Genomic DNA, 21,904 nt, shown 5'->3' on the forward strand with positions numbered 1-21,904 from the left:
TCAACCCCTCTTGGCGGCCATCTGTAATCACTCAGTTCTCCCTCTTTCAAGCAAGCCTTCCTCCTGTTCTGCCTTCCCTGCAGTTACACTCCTGTTTCAGTCTTCATGAATCTTCCAGGCTTCATTCACTTATTCAATAAATAACCATTGTACATCTTCAAAAAATAAACAACATCCCCCACTTTTACGTGTGTGTAGCACATACTTCATATACAAATATATAATAGAAATAAAAGCCAAGGACCATTAGCCTTACACAAGTTTTATGTTGGTGGGGTAGCGCTGTCTGCTAGTGGCTACCGCTTCTTCTCTCCTGGTAGAGTTTTACAAAGGCAAGTATCTGTGAATTGATGGAGTAGGCCGGCTTCATCACCGCAGCAGTCCCTTCAGCCCTGGTCCACTAATCCAGGGATGAATATGTGCTCACATGGGGAAAGTTAAGGCCAACTGAAAACAAAGCAAAGTTGCTTAAGATGCTTTGATTTAAGACTTTTTTCTCATCTTAATCAAGAGCTTTAATCTATTAATCTCTTCATTGCTTTCCATAACGAGCATTTCCCATTTCATCTGTGGTTTTGAAGACGTGTCACTAATTGTAGGTAACTTTTAATACGGTTTAACAGTGGGCTACTACCGACAACTCAAGAGTGGGAATTTAATGTCATTACCTCATTAGCATCTCATGTGTAGGGTCTATGGTTAGGCATCCTTCTCTTATAGTCCGTTGTTAAATGGCTCCTGTATGCCATCGCTTTAGAACTTTCTTTCAGTGGGTTAAGATTTTTCATTCCTCTTCTTAAAAGAAGGCGGAGCTGCAAAGCTCCAGTTATAAAAACCTCCCTCCTCCTGCAAGTAGGAGAGATGAGCGAGCGGACTTGGGGGTAAAGGAGCATCTTGCCTGGTAAGCCACCACGTAGGGGTACGTTACCAGCTTTTACTTTCTGTCTTTCGGCGACCTTTGCCCTTACTGTAGCCTGTCAAGCTGACACGTTCAGTGTGTCCAGGAAGGGCATCGCATAGTTTTTCTCTGAAGGTTTAAAATAACTAAATTCTTCAAGGAGATGGGGGCATAAGTGAGCTGCTGGTGGGCAGATATAGCTACTCCTCGCGTGGGTTTATTTAGAAGTATAGACATCTTTGCTACAATTTTGAATGACTTTAAATACAGTTTCCTTTTTCTGCTTGGCAGAGTCTGAAATTTCCTCAAGTGAGCTTTAGTAAGAATTCATCGGCATCCTAACTTGGCAACCGATGCCCTAAATCAGTCCTGTGTTCTTGAAGCAGAATATAGCGAGCTTTTCTTAAATCAAGACTATGGTGAGATATAAATTAACACTCAGAAAGACCGCACTGACGGTAACAGGAGAAGCTGTATTCGGCTTGTTTTTACACACAGTGGCTCCTTCAGTTCTTTCAGCTTGTTGAAGCATGCTCATCATTTGTATTATTTAGAAGCTGGAGAGAACCAGTGAGAGGGTGGATGAATAATTAAAGATTTTATTTCTATTTAATTTTAAGTCCATTATTGCCAGAGCTGACTTTCTTGGTGTTAAGGTCCTTCACCTGCAGAGAAGATAGAGGTAGCTGCTTAAGTTTCTTCTTTATTGCTAACTTGAATATACTACTTGCCACCACAGCTGGGGCTGAGCGTGATCTTGAGTGTGTAAAGAACTTCCTTCTAGGGCTGTGGCTCAGGATGGGCAGTTCTGTAGAATTTGGAACAGTTGTATCATCTATTATTAACCTTGGTGTCTTGCCTGGGAAGTGATGTTGTTCTTGGCAGCGGAGAAGACAGTAGGGTTCTAGGATCCCAGGGGAGACCTCTTCCTATCCCCTTATTCTAGGAAGCTCTCAGCATACAGTACGTCTGATATCAGCTGCTGCCTGTACCCACTTCCTGTCTCTGCCCTTGTTGGAGTTGATACCTTGGGGTCAATGACCTCAGCAGCTCCCAGGGGTCTTTGCCATGCACCCCCACCCTGCCTCGGTTTTTACCCATCGATTCCAACTTTAAAATTGTGGCTGTCAGAGACAATGAGAAAAACAAGAGAGAAAGTACACTGCAAAATGCATCCCAGCACTCTTGGGGCAGATGAAGGTGGGCAAAAGGCCCCAGCTCCGCAGGTTCTCGTGACCCATAGGCATCTCAGCAGGCTCTGGCCTGGATGGCCAGGATGAATGTGGGGGAGGTTTCTTGGGATGGTGTCACTTACACTTGAAGCCTCTGCAAGTGTCATCCATGTATCATAATGAATAATTGATGGGAACGAAGAGCGGAGATGGCTGAGGATTGTTGCGGGCCCTCTAGGGCGGCTTGTTCTCCTCCCAGCACCAATAGTTATTTCCTTCTCATTCAAGGATATGCAAGGAGGACCTCAGGTTCTTTGTTCATTGATTTTAACACTTACTTATTTATTGTCTCATGAAGAAACTCAGATTATATGTTCTGCTTGCAGATGACACCTGAAGACCCATTTAGTCACAAGGAGATGCTCTCAAAAGCAAGTTTTAAAACTTGCAAATGCTAATTTCAGACTAGGACAATTCAAAGCCAGACTGATCTCTTCTGGGTCCTCAAAGGGTTTCCGAAGGCTCTGTTGTTAACAGTGACTTCCAGATTACTGGAAATTTTTCTTGAGAGCCCATAATAAAAGTAACAGCAGGCAGAACTCTCTCCCAACAAGCAAAATGAGGTTCCTGATTATAAATGTTTTGATGATGCATTAACGAAGGTTTATGTTCTATCTCTTCCCAAAGAAGTCTTGAAGTGGCACAGAGTTACTGAAATTTAAAGGTTGGGCTCTCATGCCAGCCTGCCTGGGTTTGAATCCTGTATCCTCCACTTATCAGCTGTATGATTTGGGGGAAGCTGCTCAGCTTCCCATGCTTCACTTGAGCCCTCCCTCTAAGAGGAGCCATTATCACCTGTGTGACTGATGGAGCGTTGGAAGGGCTGATACAGAGACAAGAGACAAGTAGTGATTTGTTCCGGACATCTAGGCAGTGTCCCTGTCCTCAGGCAGGTGTATGTTTCGTGCTCCAGCAGAATGAATTGCACTGTGGATACATTCAAGGTGTGGGTACAGGAGATTAAGCTGAAGTGTATGTGACACTGCCTCTTTGTTATCCCATCAGTTACCTGCTTATCTTTAAAAGATTTCATTACAAGTCCTGCACTGCAGTCTGAGATTGAGGGGCTGACGGCATTACTTGTGGTACCCTGGGCTGGACCAGGGTATACTGAGAGGATCCTGGAGCCAGCGTCCTGCACGGCCCTAGGAACTGGGATGGGTGTGGAGTTTTGGGCCTGGCCCAGGCCTACTGAGCACTTGGGTTGCACTCAGCAGTCCGAGCTCCAAAGGCCGATGAGCGAGCCTGGGCTGGAGACGAAGGAAGCATGTTCCTCAGCTTGGAACACTGCCACGCAGATGCTTGGGAAGATCCCCCTTCCTCCTGGGCTGGCTAGTGAAGCTCTTTCAGGAGCTCTCATGGAAAGGTGGGCAGGGTTTCAAGAGGCTCCCTTGAAGCTGAGCTCCGCTGTTCCACTCCATGGTTGGTGTTGGGATTCTGCTAAATTCATCAGACCTATTTGAGCTCTTTGAGGGTAAAGATGATAAAAAATAATTGAGATGTAGGTACAAGTAGCAAAGCAATGCTTTCACATAGTTAACTGAGGCCCCAGTACCAGCCACACTGTCAGATTTCTCTCTGGGGTCCCTTCATTTAGGGCCAGGGGATTGCATCTTAGCAAAGTGGCTGCCTCTTGCTTTCAGGACATTATCAGGAACACACAGGTGAGGCTTGGGGCTGTGGGTGTCACATGGTGGTCCCAAGGGTGTTTTTCACCACAAAACCCAAACTGTCAACATGGGCATTTCCCCCTTTTATTTGGAAATGATTATAGTTCCTCAGAAAGTTGGAAAAACAGTGCAGAAGGGGTTTCTGTGTCCCTCACCCAGTCGCCCCTAGTAGTAATGCCACCCATAACTATAATATTGGACAAGACCCAGAGCAGGGAATTGACACTGATCCAAGCCACAGACTACTGGGGTTCCACTAGCTGTCTCTTGCACATGTTGGTGTGTGTACATAGGTGTATGCGGGCTTATCACATGAGTAGACTGGGTAATCAGCACCACAATCAAGTCACGGAACTTTCCTGTCACTGGACGTGTCCCTGTGCACCCTGTTGGAGCCACACTCATCCTCTCCACCCTCTGGCCTCAGGGACTGAAGTTCCTGCTCTGCCAGCATCTCCATCAGGGAATGGGGGTTGGGTGCCCTCTCATGGGTGCCGTGGAGCTTGCAAGCGGGCCACGCTTGGCTCTTGCTGTGGCCACAAGCGTGATGAAGGTCTGACTTCAGGCCTCTCCATCTCCTGGGACCTTATGACAGGTTCTGCCCTGTGCTTACATGAGCACCTCACATTCCCAGGCTCTTTCTCTTATTTTAAGCTTTGCCCCTTTTCAGTGCATAATATTTTAATAAGTTGCTTTAAAATTTCATGCACTGAGTTTAAACTGAAAACATTACTTAGATCCATTACTTGCCCACTTCCTCTAGCCCCTTGGTCCCCTTACCTGAACTGGGTTTTGTAATTTTGGGTTATTTTTTCCATTGTTTATCATATCACCAAGCATTTCCTTTTACTGCAGTCACAGTTGAACTGGCCAGGACACAATTCTCAGACCATGATTGTTCTCTCTTAGAAAAATACAAATGCTTTCTATCCTGGCCCAGTTAATACAAGTAGTTTAGCCGAGGAGAAGTCTGATACCTCCCTGATTTCCTTCCTTTGTCATTTTTCCCCATTACAATTCCTGCCTGCTTTGCAAGATTACTTGCATAATTTTACCAGGGTACCTCTGGCTGCATAGTTCTTCCCCAGCATCAAACTCAGTGAACTTTTTAGTGAGGAGACTCAAGTCTTTGCTTAGCTCAGGGAAGGTTCACACTGTCCATTTAAGTATTTATTTGAGGGATGTTTTCTTTGCTCTATCTGATCAGGGTGCAGATCTCATGTGGAAGGGAGGGGCAGGGCCAGTCCTGGGAGGCACTGCACCCATGGGTCATGAGGGCTCTGTTCTGCACCCCTTCCTCCTCCACTCTTGTCTTCTTTATGTGTTCACGGGCCTGGGGAAGCGGCCTACTCTCTCTTCAGGATGCCACACATGCCCGAGGAGGCTGCGACTAGAAAACAATAAAATTACAACAAACTTTGTTGAGCTGGAAAACACACACACACACACACACACACACACACACACACACACACACACGAGCTTGCTTGTGCAAAAAGCCTGTGATCAGTGTAAACTCTTTAGAGCAATATTTAGTTTTAAAAAACAGCAAAATATTAACACATAGGAATGAGGGGTGAGGGTGTGAGGGAGATCTGGCTGAGACATCGGTCACCCCACTGGTTGCAGCAGGGGGGTTGGCTGGTCTGCTGGCCAGGCTGATGTCCCCGTCCTCCCTCAGTGCTCCACATGCATCTCTCCCGAAGCTGCTCACCTGGTGGAAGAAGAGGACCATGCTGACAGAGGAGGACCATTTCCTCGGGCGAGGGTGCATGAAGAGCTTCTCTGTCCCGCTAAAACCTCCAAACAAGCTCTCAGCTGTAAGGGATGAAGACAGCAAATGTCAGATAGAAAGAGTAGCAGTGGAAGTAAGCCCAGAGTTTCGCTTTTCAGGCCACAAAGCCTAGTGTACATGGGACCTTGGTGGAGGTGCTGGAGGAAGAGTAGGTCAAGTTGGCCACATGGGAAGGCTTGAAAGTGCCCTTCTCGTAGGTGCCAGGCTCCTAACATGTGTGATTTCCACTTTGCTCCAGTGAGGTCACTCCAGGTGGCATGGGTGTGGTGGAATAGGTGGGCTCATACTGGCCAGGCCAGCCAGGGAAGCAGAGAGAATGCCTATAAGTGACTGTGGAAAACACAGAGCTGAAAATTAGTGTGGACATAAAACTTACTCTACTTAGTAACAACAGTCTGGCCTAAATCCGGAGGAAATTGGCCATTAGAACAACACAGGATGCTAAGTGACAGCAGTGGTGACTCAGGCAGCCAGCCGATGTGCTACCAGGGACCACCACCAGGTGAGCCTTCCTAGGGCGCACAGTGGGAGTGGTTACCTGTAAGTTTGTCACTGAGTTCCCCTCAGCTTTTCTGCTGAGTCAGACACCTCACAAATCTGCTTTGATCTTTCCACTGAGGAACCCAAATAAAGTCTGTGGCCACTCTGGGCATGATGCTATGTTAAAAAGATACTTGGGTTTGACAAAGCAAGACATTGGGTGATGTAAGTTAAAAGGGGAGATGGGAGGCAGGACTGCCTGGTCTTCAATGTCCTTGTGTGGCCTTCTCTTCAGTGTGGGCTGGACCTAGGAATTTGTTCCTATCAGTAGACCGTGGCAAAGGTGATGGGTTGACACTTTCATGATTCAATAATATAGGGTGGCCTTGGTCTTGCCAGCACGTGCTCTATGGTTTTCTCGGCTCTCTGCTTTGATACTGCAAGACACAATTTTGGAGAGGGCAACATGGCTGAACCCTGAGGGAAGGTTAAGGGCCACAGCTAGGGAGGGTAGGACCCTCGCGGAGCCCAGCCCTGGGGACAACTACATTCTTCATCGAGTCTGTGCTGTCCTCGCTCAGTCCCCACTCATATCGCCTGCCACCCACAGCCCTCTCCGCCCCCTTACCTCTTTCTTTCCCACACTGCAACAGGTTCTGGCCCTTTAGAACATAAGTCTCTTCAGGTTCTCCAAACACCTTCTGAGATTTCACTCCACACTGGCTCTAGGAATTGAGCAGCTACACACTCTTCTTCCTGAGTGAGAGGAGAGGTCACAGGGCACTGTGTGTCACTGATTTTCCCTGCCACTTCCTTGTCCCTCTTCCATCTCACTGCTCTTATAAAGTCCCAGTGCTGTGTATTGGTACTGATAACGCACTCACTTTTAGGTAATTCTGGCACTGGGCTAAGTGTGCACAAATCACCCTCGAATCTTCACGGGAAATGTGGTGGTGGCGGCAGTGGTGGTGGTGGTGGTGGTGGCCAATTCATAGAAGGCAGGAAGTCGAGAGGCAAAGTTAGCCGCTCAGCAGCGGTGGAGCCTAGCTGTGGCGCCTTTGTTTCCAAACTTCCAAGCTCTTGCCTTTCTGTGGTTTCAGCCTCCTGTATTGCTATATTTCCAAGTGAGCTATATTCCAAAACTGTAAGTTTAGTTGTGTGACAGATGTGACTTGGCGTGTTTATTTGAATTCCTCTTGACATTGTAGTTTCCACTTTAAAATCCACCTTTCATCCCTCCATGGCTCACAGGGGACACAGAACTTGTCTGATCCCCCCTCCCCGACCCCAGACGTTCCAGAACTTCTTCTGGATGCCATGAATGGGGTGTATGAGGCAGGCGATGTCATCACTCCTGATAGCTTCATCCAACCCCAAGGGACTTCCCTGGCATCAGCTCAGCAGTGGATCTGTGGTCAGTGCCTCCGCCGTGGAGGGGAGAGCACACATCACTGCTGTTTTCTTGACTTCGTTCCTACTGCTATCGGGAGTTGCATTCAGCTGGAGAAATATTCAAGGATGGGACTGAAAATGAAGCCGGAGGAAGGCCTGGCGCTCTGTACCTGACCACAAAGCCCGTTCTCTGTGGCCTCCCCGTGGGAGAACTGTCCGCGCCTCTTTTTCATATAAAGCCATATACTGCAAGTTAGATTCTGTGGGAAGAAATATCACCCAGAGGCACTTTGGTGGAATTTCAATCTGAGAATTACAGATTATGGTTATTTTGTATGTCGTTTGACCATGTCAGTGTTTTAAAGTCATAAATCTTGTTTTTCAACTGTGTCAAACTCAGACTCTTAATTGAGGCTATCCTGAGCAAGTCCATCAAAATTATTTTGCTTGAGTGAAGTAGTGGCTGTCTTAGCCATTTCAAGGGGCTGGACCCACGGAAGTCCGCGTGGCTGCCCATGGCACCAGGGACCAGAGCCAATGATCACAATGGACCGGGAGCCCCAGAGTAGGTGCATCCTTCTTAGTCCAGAATCCTGACGCAGCCAGTTCTGGTCCTGGTGATGTGGAGAGGGGTCCCTGAGCCACCTGCAGCAGGGAGCAGGGGACCCCTCCTATTGAACCTGTCCTCTCATGTCAACTCTCACTCCCAGCCATGCAGCACCACTGCCCACCCTCTGTGCTTGGACAGTCTTGCACTTCTTCCCTGGATTAAGTCTGATGCTCCAGCTGGAGATTTAGCTCAGTGGCACAGTGCCTGACTGGCAAGTGCAAGGTCCTGGGTTCAGTTCCTGATATCTAAAAAAAAAAAAAAAAGAGTCTGATGAACAAGGTGATGGTGGGAATGGAAAATGGGTCTCATTCCTGGGAAGTATTTCAAAGAATATGCTATAGGAAACAGTTCAAAGTTTTTCACCAGTATGTATTTGTTATTGTTGATTCTCTTTTATCTTCAAAGTTTCACTTAATGCTGACAAGCTGATTATGGGCCCCATGAACCCCTTCCACTCCATGCTGTTATTATTATAATTACTATGTTATCATGTCTCTCCTCTCTGTCTGTCTCTGTCTGTCTCTGTTTCTGTCTGTCTCTGTCTTTCTGTCTCTCTCTCTCTGTCTCTGTCTGTCTGTCTGTGTGTCTGTCTGTCTGTCTGTCTCTCTCTCTCTCTCTCGCTCTCCCCCTTCTGTTAGCTTTCTTCCCCAATATTCAAATATGATTCCACCTCTTTCAAGTGATCAGCCATGACCTCTCCCTTCCCCTCTCCTCCCTCCCTTTCCTCCCCTCTAGTCTCCTCCCCTCTCCTCCCTTCCCTCCTTCCCCTCTAGTCCCCTCTCCTCTTCACCTCCTGCTCCACCTCCCTCTTCATGCCCAGGCGAGCAAGTCTGGTCCTCTCTCTCCTCCCACTTACTGAGAGGGCTGCTGCTGATGTCGTGGGCAAGCGTCACCTTGCCCAGCCTCCAGATACTTGCTCTGCTTATCACATGCATTTTCCAGAGGACATAGACCAGATATTTAATCTGGGAGAGTGTAAAAGTCAAAGAGTGAAGACAGCATCACTCCTAGTCCCACGCTGTCACAGAGCCATGGCCAACTCCTGCAGTGTGTGTGCTCCTGTGTTTAAACCCTTCAAGAGTCTGTGTTCACTAAGTTTTGGATGCTGCCTGTACTGAAGAGGTGTCAGCAGACAGCGGGCAGTGGGGGACCTCTCACTCAGGTGGGCAGTGGTGGGACCCAGGCTCTAAGTCAGATCTACAAAGATGTCTCACTTCCAACTCTTTCTGTACTTGCCATAAGTTGCAGTCATTTTTTTGATTCATCAAAACCTCGCTCCTCCAGCGGAGTCATCTTGTCCCTTCTGGTTGGGACATTCTCCTAGGCATGGAAAGGCAAGTGCTTTCCAGTATTTCCTCTCACAAATAGCTCAGCAGTGAAGGTCTTGGGAACGTAACTTTTTATGTGTTCCAGATTATTTTATCTCGTCTCCCAAGCAGGTTCACTGGGCTGGCAAGGATCAGCTCCATGCCTTGTTACATTATCTCTGCTTTTGTTGCTACTGGGAGGGGAAGGAAATTCAGTGGGTTTGCCCCTCCGCCTCAAGTCCCAAGAGCCTGCCCAGTGCCCTCTCCTTGCCATCACCTACTTTCCCCTGAGAATCCTTCTGGGGGTTTCACTTTTGCTGACCCCTTAGCGATTTTCACTACAAGAGAAGGTTATACTAGAACTCTGGATGACGAATTTGGGTCCCCTCCTCTGGTGTATTTGGATCCACCCCTTTGCCTACTTTCAGTGGTTCGGTACGGCTGTTGGATCTGGTGGTGTTCTTTCCTCCCTGACTCTCCCCATGTTTCTCCCCAATTTGCTTTTGTCTCCTTTCCTAAGCTCTGTTGTTTTGTTCTTTTCCCCTTCCACCTCACCCTTCCCAGCTCCCTCTCCTCTGGGGGCACTGCACCCTCTGTTTCTGAAGCTCCCCTGGGGTCTGTCTGTCTGTCTCCTGAGAACTCTCCTGTACTCATTTCGGTGGGCCTTGGGCTTTCAGTCTCTTCTTCTAGAGGCTCAGCTTCTCCTACCCAGAGTCTTAAACCCTGAAACAATGCCCCTGAGATCAGCAGGTCTGCAGGGTCCCAGCGTCTGGCAAGTCATTGTCAAGAGCGCCTGGAATCCTCATCAGCTGAGCACGGCTGTCCTCAGGCCACTGGGTGGAAACTAAAGCACACAGAGGCCCTTGCGAGCCAGCGCAGGGTGGCCCGAGGCCCGGCCCACATGCCTTCCCATGTCATCTTCGGCGGAAATGAGGTTCAAAAGCAGCAAGATGCTTTTTCCTTAGCAACAAAACAAGCAGTTTCTCATTGCCAGGCAAATGCACTCACTTCCTAAGCGTTGGTGCCCCACTTAGGAGCAATCTGCTGTATGGGAACCGTTCCGGAGGCCTCCCAGGATTGATCTGCGGTTTTACAATAATGTATGTAAAGTACCAATTAATACTCTGATCGTCTCTTTGAAATGCCCGGGGAGAGAAGGAAAAGAGGCACTCATGGCTTTAAACAGTCCGGGCTGTCCATTCCAAGTGAGTGGGCTTAAGGAAGTGTCGAGGTTCTCCGGTGTAGCAGGAGGACTCCACGCTGTCCTGGTCACGTGATCGCGGGCAGCCTGGAGGAAGTGTGCAAAGGGAAGGAGATTTGCAAGGGGGGGGGGCATTGCTTGATTCACCCACAAATGCCTGTGACCTACCTGACGCGAGGCTGTGGGAGTCCTGTGGTGAGCCAGGTAGACAGGATCCCGGCCTCAGTGAGCGAGAGGGACTGAAGAGACCGCTGCACAGTTTGGTACGGGGGCGCGTGTTGTGGGAACAGGTACCCAGGAGCCTGCCCCAGCATCTGCCTAACAAAGGAAGGGTATGTTGAGGCCAGGAAGAAGGTAGGAGGTGACCGGTAGAGAGAGGGGTTGTGGGGAGGGCTCCAGGCGGAGGACGCGGCACCCAGAGGACAATGAGAGCAGGCGCTGCCAGGCCACGTTGTCAGGAGTGCTGGGGGAGGTGTGCAGGTGCTGCGGGTGTAAGGGCAGGGTGCCGCTTTTGCTCTAGACGTGCCCTGTTTGCCTGCTGTGCAGGACAAGCTGGGGAGGTGCAGTCAACTGTTGGTACATTTGTCTGTGGCTTGGGACATGGGTATGGGTTAGGGTTTGGAGACAGAGGGCGGCGCCTCCTCAGGGCACTGTGAGCGTCGCGGAGTGAGCCACAACCCCTAGACAGATGAGGCTCACTAAGGCCAGGCAGATGGCCTGTGCCAGAGCCCTAGAGCAGAGTGCCAGCGTCCCTGGGGCCCACCAGCTAGCCCTGGAGTCTCGGGGTGACACTGGGTGCACTGAGCTTGCAAGGCCCTTTTCCCTTTTGCTTGGTTGGGGCACAGCGAGGCTGTCTGCCTGCCTGAGGGCCACATCTTCTGCCCAGAGGAGCTGCAGGCTCCCGGGGCTCAGTGCAGCAGCGGCTACGCAAGCCCAGGGAGCGCTATGGGCTGGAGGGGTCTCCGTACACCCGCCCGAGTGCTCAGCAGGCCCGAGGGCTAGGGAAGAGGTGCCAAGGGCTCAAGGGCTGGCCGGGCCTGGGAGCATGCGGAGTGAGGAGCTGGGGTACAATTACCTCGGTAGGCCAAGCGTCCATGGGGGGCGTGGAGTAAGGGGGAAATGGGGCATAGCCCCAAATTGCTGGTTACACATCTCTGTCCCCAAACCTCTGCAGGAAAGATGTCCTTCGAGGGAGCCCGGCTCAGCATGAGGAACCGGAGGAACGGTACGCTGGGCAGCACGCGGACGCTCTACTCCAGCGTGTCTCGGAGCACAGACGTGTCCTACAGCGACAGCGTAAGTCGACCCCGCCCACCTGCACAGGACAAAGGCTGGTCCAAGCAGGATAATTCCGTGGCCCATCTGCCTTCTTTAACATTTTAGAGGAACTCTTCAAGCGTCAAGTACTATTTGTGTTGTGAGTTCTTTTTTTGTGGACCACAGCAGCCTTTTCCTTTCTGTGTGTTTTCCCAAGCATTTCCGTTTTAGGGTTGTAACTGTCACTTTGATAAGTCACTGGGCAGCATCACCTTTGCTAGTGGCTTTCAGGAAACAGTCCTGTGTGCTTCACACTGGGTACTCCTGTTTCCCACCCTGTGGGCTCAGGACTGATCCTGCAGCCTGTGCATCTGTCCGGTTCTGCTCCCGGGCCTCAGGTGGGGTGCTAGGAATCAGTTCTTGCAGTTTTCTTCCTCATCAGTCCTTGGGGACCCATCTCTCCTGACCTGAGCCAGTGTCCTTGTGGCTTTCAGTGCTTGGACATGTTCAGCCTTGGCTCTCAGGGTGTGCGCCAGCAGGAGCTGGTCCCCCCAAACTCGCTGACACCACACAGGGTACCCGACCCCATAGGTTTTCTACACCCTCAGGCCATGTGCTGTGCTCTCATTTGTCACAGTCCAGTCTGACATCTGGTCCCTCTGAGCACACCGTGGAGAGTCTGGACAGCAGCTATCTTTGCAAAGAAAGGAAGGGAGGAAGGAAGGGCTGCTGGTTACCTCCGCCTCTAATCCAGCTGGTGGGTCTTCAGGGCGCTGACTTCATGTCCTTCCACTGAGCTCTAAGAAAAGTCACGCAAGCAAGCAAAAGCTTCCTGCCCTCCTCCAGCTGGGGTTGGCCTCCCAGCACCAGCAGTGGGACCAGCAAGGCAGGCACCAGGGTGCAGCATGTAGGGGGCCTTCTGCCCCCAGGGGCTACCCTGCACTCACAGGGCCTGCAGACCGAGTTCCTCTGTGGGCTTTGCTCCCAAGTCTCCCCTGAGAAATAGAATTGACAGGGACGGTGGTGGCTTCCACAACATTCCTACCATGTGCTTTTTGTTTTCATGACCCCAAGCCATGAAGCGCCCTTGAGACCCCACCCCCAGAGCCAACTGAGCCTCAGGCATCAGTGTGCCTGAGTGGCTGGCAGAGACCACTGTGTCCATGACCTCTGGCCCCCACGACATCCCCTGCTGTCCTCCCAAGTCAGCCTCCTGTGTCAGGCCGCCTGGCACTCGGGCCTCCTAGGCCATGGGCTTGTACCTCACCTCAAGTACATGCAGGTCTGCAGAGGGCATCATCTCAGAGGGTATTTTTAGCAACAGAGCTTCACTTCTCTGACACAATCACCATTTTCACAATCATCATTTTCAGCTTAAGTAGACTCAAGATTAATTACACAGCCACAAGCTATTAGGGAGCAAAGCAAGCACCACAGATCCACAAACTTTCTGCATGGAGATGAGCATAGGGGCTATTATTACTTTCAAATTATTTTTGTGACATCAACAAAGAAGAGGATATACAGACCTAAGTTCCCAGCTTAAGGAATAGTGTCACAGGTGTGCTGGTACCCATCGCCAGCTTCAAAATAGAATGCCACAGCGCTGCAGAAGTCCCCCTGTGCCCTGTCTGCTGGGAGCCATCGCTCCTGTCAGTTGTCACAACTGCTGGCTGGAAACTTGTGTCACTTGCTCCTTGATTTATGGACAGGTATGACATGTTGTTCTGCTTTGTCCATGTTTTATGTTCATGGTGTCGTGCAATAAGCACCCTTCTGTGAGTTTTTCATTTTTCAATGTATTGTTATTGTCGCAGTCAGGATCACGATGGCAGCACTGAGGCCGAGCTCAGGGTCTGTGCCCTCAGCCACCTCCCCTGTCCTCTTCTTCATGTTATTTTTTATTTTATTATTTACACAGGGTCTCACTAAGTCCCCACACTGCCCGGGCTGGCCTCAAACTGCTGTCGCCCTGCCTTAGCCTTCTGAGCAGCCGTATCACACTCACGCACCACCCACACGCAGCCAGCTCCAGCCTGTGCCTCAGCACTGCTGTTGTCATTCATCCCTGTTGACTCACGTGGGCGTCGTCCACTTACCCCACAGCAGGGCTGCTACCCTGCCAGCCATGGGGAGTACTCCTCTGGGCTGCTGTTTTCTTTCTTTCTTTCATTCATTCATTCTTTCTTTCATTCTTTCTCTCTTGAATTTGGTACAGGGTCTCACTATACAGCTCAGACTCATGATCCTCTTGTTTTCAGCCTTCCCAGCACTGGGATTACGTACTTGGGGGTGGAGCCAGCACAGCATGTGGTACCGGGGATCGAACTCTGGTCCCTGTGCTTGCCTAAGCAGGAGCTTAGTCCACTGAGCTATCTCGCCAGCCTTCCCTTTGGGCTTCTGGTTTTTGCTTTAGGACCAATGACATCACTAACATTTGTGGGTGTGCAAGTAGACAGTGCAGTCTGGACTGAAGCGGGGTGTGAGAGGCAAACAATGTTCCCTCCCGGTCCTGGGTTTAAGGAACAGAATTGATGGGGAACTTCCTACGTTGAAGACAACAATGTGCAATATAGCAACCATTGTTGGATACTTATGGTCTCTTTTTTGTTTTAATTGTGTATCATTTCTAGTGTCTTATCTATTATTTTTCAAATAAAATTTAAAAATTAAATATAAAAAGTGGGTGAGCTTCTACAAGTGGGAAAGTGGAGACCCAGGTCTCCTTGGGACTTGCCCAGGCAGGGGTTGGGCTGGCCATAGGCCCTGCAGGCTTCATTCCAGTGCATGGCTGGTGACAGCCCTTGGGAGACGCTGAGTCGGGGCTGGCTTGGGGCAGGTTTTTCTGGAGGCCAGCTGTGCAGGACCTGCTCCGAGCACTCCAGTTGTTGGCATCTGGCGGCCTGCATGAGTGGGAAAGGGGACCCATAACAGGCCCAGCTTGCCTGGGAATGACACTCTCCAGAGCCGAAGACCTTTCCATTGCCAGGAATTCTGGGTGCAGAAGGCTCAGGAGACACCCTGCCTCTCTCTGTGCAAGGTGCTACTCTGCAGGGAGGTGGCTTTCCTGGCCACAAGGCCCACTGTCTGGAGTGGCTGTGCCACACTGAGCGCAAGGCCTGAGGCCTTCTCTTCACCCCTTTTGGGTTTTAATTGCCTTTACTTTTCAGCAAACTGGCGGGTGTGAAATGGGAGCTCACTGCGGCTTTTTCTCACATGTGCTTCCCTGTTAATGAGACAGAACTTCTTTCCAAGGGATTATGGGTTACTGGTGTGTTCTTTCGCTCAGTCCCTGCTCCTTCTGTCTGTTGCTACTTTTCCCATTGGGTTATTTACCGTAGTCTGACTGTAGTCCAGCTAGATATTGCTCACCAGCCATCTGATGAATAATGTGTGTGTCGAACATCTTCCGTCACTTTTGAGAGTGCTGCAGGTATTGTCTGTGTTTCCAAACAGCTTGCCTCTGCTGACTTAAGGGAGGCTCGTCATTTGTGAAGGCTCTCGTTGGCCCTCAGAACTGGCTTTCCAATGTGCAAAGCCACCTTGCCCCTCGGGAAATAAATGTACCGGTGGAAAGTGTTTTGGAAGATAGCTTTTCTTATTTATTTATATTTGATATACAGGGTCTTGCTACATAGTTCAGACTCATAGTAATCCTCCTGTCTCAGCCTCCCCAGGATTACAGGCATGCGCCACCACGTCCAGTCTCAGTGGCCTCCCTGGTGTGTCCAGGGCTCGGGGGATAGAACCCAGGTCTTTGCACTTGCCAGACAGGCGCTTAGACCGCACAGCTATTTCTCTAGCCCTGGAGTACAGCTTCTCAAAAGTAAGCAGAAGAGGAATGGAAATCGGCACGAGACTGTTTTATGTTAAGTGCCATCCATTGCTTCTATTCTTCCTGGTAGCCTTAGAGACAGAAACGTGGCAGTATGTGCGTGCTGTCATTTATGTATAAGAAACACAAGTAACTTTTTTTTGGTCTTGGGAATCAAACTTATGATCTCTCACTTGCCAGGCAGGCCTTGTGCTGCTGAACTGTATCCCGGACCCTTTAAGTAACTTTTGAAAAAAATCTGCACTCAGTTATAAAAATTTACATGTGTACCTCTTTTTTAAAAACATGCTGTACTTGAAGAGCATGAACAAATGCATGTATTTGGCACTCATTAATTTCAGCAGGGGATGAGAATAAACTGTAATTATCCAATCGTGTTCTTTCTTCAAAGGACTTGGTGAATTTTATTCAAGCAAATTTTAAGAAACGTGAGTGCGTCTTCTTCACCAAGGATTCCAAGGCCACGTAAGCTCTCACTTCCCTCTGTTCTTGCTTCCATGTCTATAAATAAGGGAGTAGTAGCCCCTACTGCAATAGACAAATGCTCATTAGGCCATTACTAAGGATATTTCTGCTTACAATTCTCAGAAACTGTGATCAGGAAAGATTTAGTGAGATTTTAGACTTAGTGGTTGTTCTTGGGTCACATCCTTCCTTCCCTGTACACTTTGAGCTTGGGCAGCACCCAGTCTCGGTGACTGGTAGAGTCACCGAGAGGGCCATGCTCCCTCCCATATTCCCAGAGCCTGAGAGCCCCACTGGGGGCCTTGACGCTGAGAGCTGTTCTGTGGCTGGTGGAAGCGACATCTCGCCCCTGCAAAAGCGTGGCTCTTGTTGGCTCCTCTCCTAGGTGTGGTCCTTGGGCTTCCCTTCATCTATTTCGGATCCCATCTGCAGACAGCAAGGCTCAGTGCTCACAGAAGTGGCTCCTTTGAGTCCCACACCAGGAGCTGCTTGACGAATGCTAAGGAGCAAGTGATCGAATCAGCAGATGGAGACCTGCTGGCCAGCGTCTTGCGCCCCTACGCTCAGCACAGAGAAGGGCTCGAGATCTGTTTTTATTTGAAGCAAGGAAAAATTAAGCAGTGAATCCTCTCCTCTATCCTGTAGAGAGCTGGCATGGGTGCTGACACATCCCAAAGGAAAGTGGGAGAGTGACAGTGATAGACAGAGAGAAGAACATCAGGAAGCAGCCTGAGGTCAGGAGGGCCCCTGGAGTTTAGAGAATGAGTGGAGGAAACTGCTCAATTCTAGGTGACTTCTTTTATCCTCCTTTGGCCAAACTGAGTGATGCCCCTGGGAGTTGCTCCACTTGGCAACAGAATGCTGGGGGAGGTTGAGTTGACATCTGGGCTCTAGCTCAATATTTATAGCTCTAAAAATATTGACTTTTGACAAATATTTTGAAATGAGAATTCTTTCCATACTGCCTAGTGATTAAGACTTGCAGTTACAAAGGTCTTGTATCAGTCAGCTTTCCAGCACCAGAACAAAATACCTGACAGAAACAACTTAGAAATGGAAGGATTTATTTGGGTTTCAGAAACTTCGTCCACAGTTGGCTGGGCCCCAGGCAGAAACCTCAAGGCAGCGGGTGTGGAAGAAGAAAGCCGGTCACTTCCTGGCAGCCAGGAGGTAGAGAAACAGGAAGAGTCAGAAAGGCTGGGCTGGAAGGAGACGCCCACCCTGAAAGACACAGCCCAGGCACCTCCCTCCTATAAGTAGAGCCCAACTCCTTGCAGCTGTTCCAGCTATAATCATTAATGGATTCCTTGGATGAAGATGGTGCCCTCAGGCTCCAGTCCCCTTCTGAGAGCCTCTGAACACATGGGCCTTTAGGGGGCATTTTTAATCCAAATCATAACAGAGAGGCACAAATGGCTCCTCAGGAGAGAGAGTGGCCGGGGTGGATGCCAAGACTGCATGTGTGGAAGCTCAGCAGGCCTCCTCCGGCCTTTCGTCTCTCACTCTCCCTGTACCTGTGCTTTCTTCTTTCTCAGTTCAGACTTAGCCTGACAGAGGATGGGAGAAGTTCTTTTGTTCCTAATTCCAAATTCAGCACCAAATTCCCAAGAAAGAGATGCTGGTGTAGCTCCTATATGAACTTCCTGTCCCTGGTCCTAGCAGGTGTGGCGAGTGCCACAGCACTCAGTCTCATGGCTGCTCTTCGCCCAGCTGTGCAGACAACGCTGAGAGCAATTTCAGTCTCACTAGGCCTGTGGCAAGCGGGGCCTCTCCAGCTGGGACAAGCACGGATGTGCCAGCCTTGGCGTTCCCCCCGGAGGACCAGCTGCCGGGAAGCTTCTGGTTGAGCTGTGTTAGTTCATTACAGAGTCGCTCTGCCAAGTGGCTTTAGGAGCTACTGTGGGCTTCCAAAGGGCTTAATAAGTAGCACAATGAGCCGAGCAACTCTACATCCACGTAACCCAGTTGAAACCAGTTGTTTCCAGGCAGTAGAAGCTTGGTCACAACTTGGTCTGGGCTTCTGGAATGGCCAGAAAACATGCCTACAAGGCACTGGTTTTTTTTCCTTCTCTTGTATTTTTGGAAACAGTCTTAGAAATGCATTGTCATTCACATCAGTGCCACCTCCTGCCACAGAGTGTGGTTAGAAGAACTGTACATTTTCCCCTGTGTCAAGTGAGTTCAGTGGCGAAGACCATCTTGAGAACAGACCCTTCCTCTGATCATGACAGTGCTACACATCCATCCTTGTCTTTTAGAAGGGAAAAATAAAGACTTTACAAAAGTCACCCAGGATGCCTGAAGAGACAAACTATTTACAAGAAGACCAAACAATGTTTTCACTATAAGCTACTTCCCAGAAGGCCTATGAGTGTGTTCAGTTTCTCATCCACTCAGAGGATATCTGCTGAGGACCCTTGCATCCCCAGGGCACTGGGACAGAGGATTCAAGACAGCGTAGCAGGAAGCAGCCCTAACCAGATGTCCTCATGTTGTGTATTGTTATTTTGCCAGCCTGTCCGGGGAATCCTTGTTTATGGCCACCCTGTATGGCTGTGCACTCTACGCAGATGCTAGAGATGAAGCAGGGTTGAATTCTGGGATTATCTATGCACCTTGGTGGTACACTTTCCTTTGAGTTAGAGTTAGGATGGCCACATACTTTATTGTAGAAACTGGGAAACCAGTAAGAGTGACAGAGACATAAATGTTCTAGGCATGGATAAGAGCTGTCAACTTGTACTACATGAGGAGAGTGGGGATATTTGGTGGCCTGTGATGGTGATGGCCCTGTCTTGCTTCAAAGCAAAGCACTAGTGCTTTGGCCCTCTGTCTTGTTCTTGGGGCCAGAAGTGTTTCCCACTCTGTTGATCACCAGCTCCCTTGGGAAAGCACTCTGATGAATTCCTAGCACTCACTCTTTGGAATTTTGTCCAAAAAATGCCGGGAGAGAGAGAGAGAGAGAGAGAGAGAGAGACAGAGAGAGAGAGAGACAGAGACAGAAAAATAGAGAGACAGAGACAGACACAGACACAGAGAGACAGAGAGAAAGAGACAGACACAGAGAAATAGAGATAGAGAGGGACAGAGACAGAGACAGAGACAGAGACAGAGACAGAGAATAGAAATGAGGGGGTGACAAAGGCAGAAAGAAGCTGGGAGGAGGGCAAACTCGGTCTCTTTAGGGGAGCCTTGTTTGGGGCCAAATCAGAACCTTTTCATTGTTACTGTTCATTTCCTTGGAGATTCAGCTCTCAGGATGTAATGCAGCCTGATCTAGAGAGGGGTCCAATAGCTATGGAATGTCTTAGACCTTTCGTTACTGCGCTTTTGCCTGCTTTTGGTTGCTGCTCCTTTGCGATTTCCTGACTTGTATGCATGGCACACTGGAACTGATGGTCACCTGACTGGGCACAGCCCACGCCCAGGCCAGCTGGGTGGTTTGCATCATTTCACATGCTTGCAACAGGCAGGAGAGGGATCACGCCAGGACCCAGGAAGGTGCTGTGCTTGTAACGCCACACACACCACCAGGCTTGTACTCGACCCCTTCCAAGAGGTTGTGAGCAGCTTGAGGACAGGAATCATATCCAGATTTCTTGGCTGATGAGACGCTCAGCCTGGATCTAACTCATAGCAGGTTTCTGACCAGCATTTGTTGAATGAGTACAGCGTGCTGTGGAAGTAGGAGTGGAAGAGGTCGGCCACTTACCGTGTATGCTTTTATTCTCCTCCAATGTCCTGTCATGGGCTCGTGTCATCTAATGGATGATAACTTTTAGTTCCTCTGCACTTTGGATGGAAAGTGGCAGTGCTTTGTCTATCCCTAATTATCAAAGACTCCCAAGCAGCGAAGGTCCAGCATAGGAACCAAGGTCCCCGTAAATCCTGGGCTATTCGAGACTCCTGCCATGGGACCCCATCTCCCTGGGGAGCACAGCCCATGGGAAGGACAGCTCACACCATTTTAGGAAAGCACTTTTGGCCGGGAAGCTGTCTGGGTTGGCACTGGGGCCCTGAGGTCCACCCCAGGGCTCCTGTAGGCTAAGAACTGTGTGAGAAGCTGAAGAAACGGGTTCCAGGGGTCTTGGGTGTTGTTTGTTTCTTTTCTTTTCTTTTTTTGAGACAAGGTCTCCATATGTAGTTCAGGCTAGAACACCTATAACTTGGGCTGGCCTCAAATTCATGATGGACCTTCTGCCTCAGCCTCCCAGGCATTGGGATCACCAGCAAGAGCCACCACATCTGGCTGTTTCCAGATTTCAGAGAGCCAGCCCCACAGGTGCCTCATGACTGCTTGCCCAGCAATATTCTCAGGAAGGCAGGGCTATGGCCTCCTTCTGCCCCAGCTCCTGGTCCAGGGCGGTAGAAAGCAGGCAGAAAGCATCAGGGTGCTGCAGTGTCTTTGCAACCAAGAAAGATGAGAGAAATAAGACGCGATTGCAGAAGTCCTGCAGTTAGGGCGTGATCGGACAGTTTCTTTCTTGCGTGCTTAAGATGAGACTGCATGGTTTGCTCCAAAAGTGGGTTGAATGACTTGCACAGACCAAATGGAATCTGTTTCTGCCCATGCATGCTGCACGGCTCAGGGAAAACATGTGCAAGTGCGGCTACGCCCAGAGCCAGCACATTGAAGGCACCCAGGTGAACGACAGCGAGAAGTGGAACTACAAAAAGCACACCAAGGAGCTTCCCACAGACGCCTTTGGGGATATTCAGTTTGAGACACTGGGGAAGAAAGGAAAGGTAAGCCACAGCCAAGCACATGGGCCACCTTAGCTGAAGTCATCTCACAGCGTGGAGGTAGGGAGCAACTACCAAAAGTGACGGCAGAAAAAGAGGAGCTGTACAAGGGCGAGAAGGTGGTGGACCGATGGCACTCACCAGGGAGACTCAGCAGGGTTGTCACGGAACCACTGCAGGCAGCCACTGACACGCACGTTGAGGGGTCCAGCTACCCAAGGCCCTCCTACCCTGTGATGGGGCCGGTGGCATTCCTAAGAAGGCACGTGGCCCCTTGTGTGGCGACACTTCATTCTTTACACCCTCAGGTTCTCACTGTTTGCCACAGGAGCTTCTAAGTTCTCCCTGTTTCAGTGACGGGCCTGTCTACAGGCTACCAGGGCAGGCAGCTGGCACCTCTGGGGCTCATGGCCCTCGGCACTCTCCTTTCAGCTGCCCCACTCCATCCGTGGCCTTCTCCTCCTCAGGGGCATCCTTCACCCCTGGCCCTCAGCTGCACCCCCAGGGGCCCCAGGAGGGCTTCCCACAGCACTCCTGTAAAAGGTGTGGGTGGAGGCCCAGGTCCCATCAGACTCGTGGCACTTTCTGAGACACCTTTGCACCCCTCCTATCCAGTCACCCCAGGAGCCCACTTTTCACCCCCAGTGCCTCGATGCTCCGATACCTCCTTTCCCCCCAAGTAGCCCTGCAGCTCCCCACGCAGGGAGGGAGGGCCAGGTAGGAGGAGAGCGCGACCCTGGTTCTCCTCCTTCCTGCAGTACATCCGTCTGTCCTGCGACACGGATGCAGAGATCCTCTACGAGCTGTTGACCCAGCACTGGCACCTGAAAACGCCCAACCTGGTCATTTCCGTGACCGGTGGCGCCAAAAACTTCGCCCTGAAGCCGCGCATGCGCAAGATATTCAGCCGGCTGATCTACATCGCGCAGTCGAAAGGTGCTCACCTGGGGGTGGGGGTGGGGGTGCGAGGGGGGCCGCGGGGGTGGGGGTGGGGTGGGTGCCACGCGGGACAGCAGGAC

At 50.3% G+C, this 21,904-nt stretch overlaps 1 protein-coding gene across 1 annotated transcript in view; it reads left to right on the top strand.

Annotated features, from left to right (window-relative positions):
- The first annotated feature begins 889 nt into the window (after positions 1–889).
- The window catches only part of Trpm8 (transient receptor potential cation channel subfamily M member 8), a 105,269-nt gene continuing 84,254 nt past the window's right edge, over positions 890–21,904 (top strand). Inside the window, exons 1-5 of the mRNA XM_004637332.3 lie at positions 890–919; positions 11,760–11,881; positions 16,069–16,142; positions 20,732–20,888; positions 21,644–21,821. Of these exons, the coding sequence (XP_004637389.1) occupies positions 11,765–11,881; positions 16,069–16,142; positions 20,732–20,888; positions 21,644–21,821 (526 nt within the window). The 5' untranslated portion in view covers positions 890–919; positions 11,760–11,764. The remainder of the gene's footprint in view (positions 920–11,759; positions 11,882–16,068; positions 16,143–20,731; positions 20,889–21,643; positions 21,822–21,904) is intronic.

Source organism: Octodon degus, unplaced genomic scaffold, assembly GCF_000260255.1.
Source record: "Octodon degus isolate 3935 unplaced genomic scaffold, OctDeg1.0 scaffold00089, whole genome shotgun sequence".
Classification (NCBI taxonomy): domain Eukaryota; kingdom Metazoa; phylum Chordata; class Mammalia; order Rodentia; family Octodontidae; genus Octodon; species Octodon degus.